This window comes from Macrobrachium rosenbergii, unplaced genomic scaffold, assembly GCF_040412425.1.
Source record: "Macrobrachium rosenbergii isolate ZJJX-2024 unplaced genomic scaffold, ASM4041242v1 13875, whole genome shotgun sequence".
In the NCBI taxonomy this organism is placed as follows: domain Eukaryota; kingdom Metazoa; phylum Arthropoda; class Malacostraca; order Decapoda; family Palaemonidae; genus Macrobrachium; species Macrobrachium rosenbergii.
The window spans coordinates 3631555-3634722 of NW_027100719.1; the positions used below are offsets into that span (position 1 = coordinate 3631555).

Consider the following 3168-nt stretch of genomic DNA (forward strand, 5'->3'; position numbering starts at 1 on the left):
ATATATATATATATATATATATATATATATATATATATATATATATATATATATATATATATATATATATATATATATATTATTCTGTAGTTTGTCTCCACATGCATGATGGGTAATGTATTCTGAACTTTCCATCATTTCACAGTCCCTCTCCGAACATTCATCGCCTGCGAGAGAGAGAGAGAGAGAGAGAGAGAGAGAGAGAGAGAGAGAGAGAGAAGAGAGAGAGAAAAGAGACTAAGTGACTTCTTCGGCCAACATTGTTATCTTCCTTCCTTGTTCCTCGTCCCTCGTTCGTTAGGGCTTGAAATGCGAGTCTCCCTAGGGACAGGGTCCACCCTTTATGTTAATGTTAATTTGAATCCCGAGCCGCCGATGTATACGAGTCGTGAAAGAAGCATTTCGACAGAGACTCTCCCTTTTCGAAATGCTTTTTAGGGCTGTTCCTTTTACCAAATTTGTTTACTTATCTATCAGTTTATGTTTTCTGATGCTGGTCGATAGAGGCATTTGCAGTGTCTATTCGTCCCTTAGATGCAACCAATTCATACCCTTTTATTTTACTCCACTCCGGCTTCCTTTCTTTAGATTGCTGTCTAACGCCTTTGATTGTTAATTCTTAACAACTGTAGGGTTCTCTCCCAGCTCCACCTTTAGATCTTTGAATTTCCTTTACTTTTAGATCTCTGCCCTACTGTCCAACCACTCCAACCTCCTCTATTGCTGTCTTAACTGCCCTAGTGCTTGGTTTGACTGTCTAAATTCCATAAGTCAAATCAAATCTATTTATGTTTTCTCACAATGCTATGTTGATCGACTGATTTATTTGCTGTAAAATGTTTTGCTCTAAAACCACGTTTCGAATTCAATAACACAAGGCAGTACAAAAATAGATATAAATAATTATTCTTATTATTCAGATGAACCCTATTCATATGAAACAATCCCACCACAGGGGCCATTGACTTAAAATTCAAGCTTCCAAAGAATATGGTGTTTTTTAGAAAGAGTTAACAGAGAGCAATGGGAATTACAGAAGATGATCAGTTATTAACGAAGAAAAAATAGATTAGGAAATTAATAAATAAATAGAAAAAATGTAAGTAAATTATTACAATAAAATGAGAATTGTATTAGGGTAGTAATGCATTGCATCTTCGCTTAAACTTTTCAATTTCCAATTGCACGACATCCTCAGGGAGGCTGTTCCACAGTCCAACGGTGTGAGGAATAAAGGACCTCTGGAACTGAAAAGTTCGACTGCGAGGCACTTTCACTGCATACTGGTTCTGCTGCTCAGCGATTCTGGTTGCTCTCGGAAGGGAAAGGGGGATCAGAATTCAATTGCGAATGTGAAAGTGAAAGTGTAAAGTGAAAGATCCGTTAGAATAGAACCAAAGCACTCAGAGAACTGAAGGATAGGCCACTGCGATTTCACCTGTAATAAAGACCTCCGCTACTGAGGGGTTTCTTCTAGAAGCTGCATATTTATTTTAAGGTTCGGTATTTACTAGACTTTTGTCCTCTTATTTCAAGCGCCTATGCTCGGGAGGACCAAGGTTGATGTACAGTAAGAAGAGGTTAGTTTATAAGAGGTGCAAAAGAAACGAGCAGGTAAAAGTTACTGCTGCTTTATTCAAGGTCCAGACGATTTATATAACGGCTGACTGGCATCGGGCCGCGGAAGACAATGGAAGCAAGGGTGATCTGAGGTCGATAACAATTAATAAATAAATACACAGAATTAAAGTTGAGTATAATCTTGACGCCTGCGAAAGAAGAAATACATGGTACACAGTTGATGAACAGATAAATAATTGTATACACAGTTTAAACAATTGAATTTTACGTGACCTGGCCCCGTCCAGCGTGACGAATCGTAGGTACAAAGAAAATGGGCCGTCATCAAAAAAAACTTGTTTAGCAAGGACTTTACAAACAACATGATCAGCAGAGACTGTACAACATGGCTTTACAAATACTCCCCCCCCTCAAAAGACGTAGGTAACGTCTGATTAATTGGCGTATCTGCTGGGGCGTTGAAGGGTGCCCTGGCTGCACAAGGACAACGGAGGGACGTCCTGTGTGCGAGGGTGGCTGAATGTGGATGTGGGCGGCCTTTTCCGGGGGCGGCCGCGTTTCCGCTTCTTGCGAGGCCCGGTTGTGGCGGTGGCTGCGCCGGCGGAGGTTGCGGTGTGCTGACGGTTGTGTCCTCCTCCAGGAGGGTGGGCTTGACCTGGTTGATTGACACCCAATCGTTCCTCCCATGGAGTGCAAGCAGGAATGCCTTGCTGTTCCGCTCCAGCACGTGGAAGGGCCCCTTGTAGGGCCTGGTCAGTGGCGGGTGGACGGCGTCATCTCTGACAAAGACGTGGGTAGTGGAGGCCAGCCCGGGCGGCGTGAAGGTGGCCGACCTGTCGGTATATGTTCTCTTGTGGGGGGCGAACTTGCCGACGATTTTGCGAAGCCTCTGGACTGATGGGTTGTGGTGATCCTCTGTCACTAGTTCACCCGGGACCACAAGGGGCTCGCTGTAGGTTTTCTCGGCTGCGGAAGGGGCGCTGTCGGCTCTGGGGGCGGTTCTCAACCCGAGGAGGACCCACGGCAGCTGGTACTTCCAGTCCTCAGCGGTACAGCGGGCCATAAGGGACGCCTTCAGGGACCTGTGGAAATGCTCGACCAAGCCGTCGGTGGCTGGGTTGTAGGACGTGGTGGTGTGATGAGCTGTCCCCAGCAGCTGGGCTAGGGCGGACCATCATTCGGACAGGAAGGTCAGGGACACCGAAGCGGCTGATCCAGCTGGAGAGTAGGTCCTCGGCGCAGGCGCTGGCGGTGGCTTCTTGCATTGACGTGGCTTCGGGCCACCTTGTTGAGCGGTCTACCAACGTCAGGAGATATCTGGACCTGCGCAACGGGGTAAGGGGTCCAACAACGTCAATGTGCACATGGCCGAAACGCCGCCCTGGCTGCGGGAACTCGCCTAACCCGGATTCGGTGTGCCACCCCACCTTGCTGGTTTGGCAATGCAGGCACGGTCTCGCCCAGGTCCTCGTGTCCTTCTGCACTCCGTGCCAGACGAACTTCTCTGACAGCAGCTTGGCCGTCCTCCTGCCGGAGGGGTGTGACAAGCCGTGGATGATGTCAAATACCTGGCGTCGGCGGGAGGCT

General features: G+C 47.1%; 1 protein-coding gene across 1 annotated transcript; it reads right to left on the reverse strand.

The window, feature by feature from the left end:
* Nucleotides 1–1972: 1972 nt before the first annotated feature.
* On the reverse strand, nucleotides 1973–2644 carry LOC136837881 (uncharacterized). Its single transcript, XM_067102767.1, has one exon. The coding sequence runs from the start codon at nucleotides 2642–2644 to the stop codon at nucleotides 1973–1975; it is 672 nt and encodes a 223-aa protein (XP_066958868.1).
* Between the last annotated feature and the right edge of the window lie 524 nt (nucleotides 2645–3168).

Excerpts from the sequence above, each read along its gene's own strand:
- LOC136837881 (XM_067102767.1), bottom strand. The coding sequence starts at position 2,644 with ATGGCCCGCTGTACCGCTGAGGACTGGAAGTACCAGCTGCCGTGGGTC.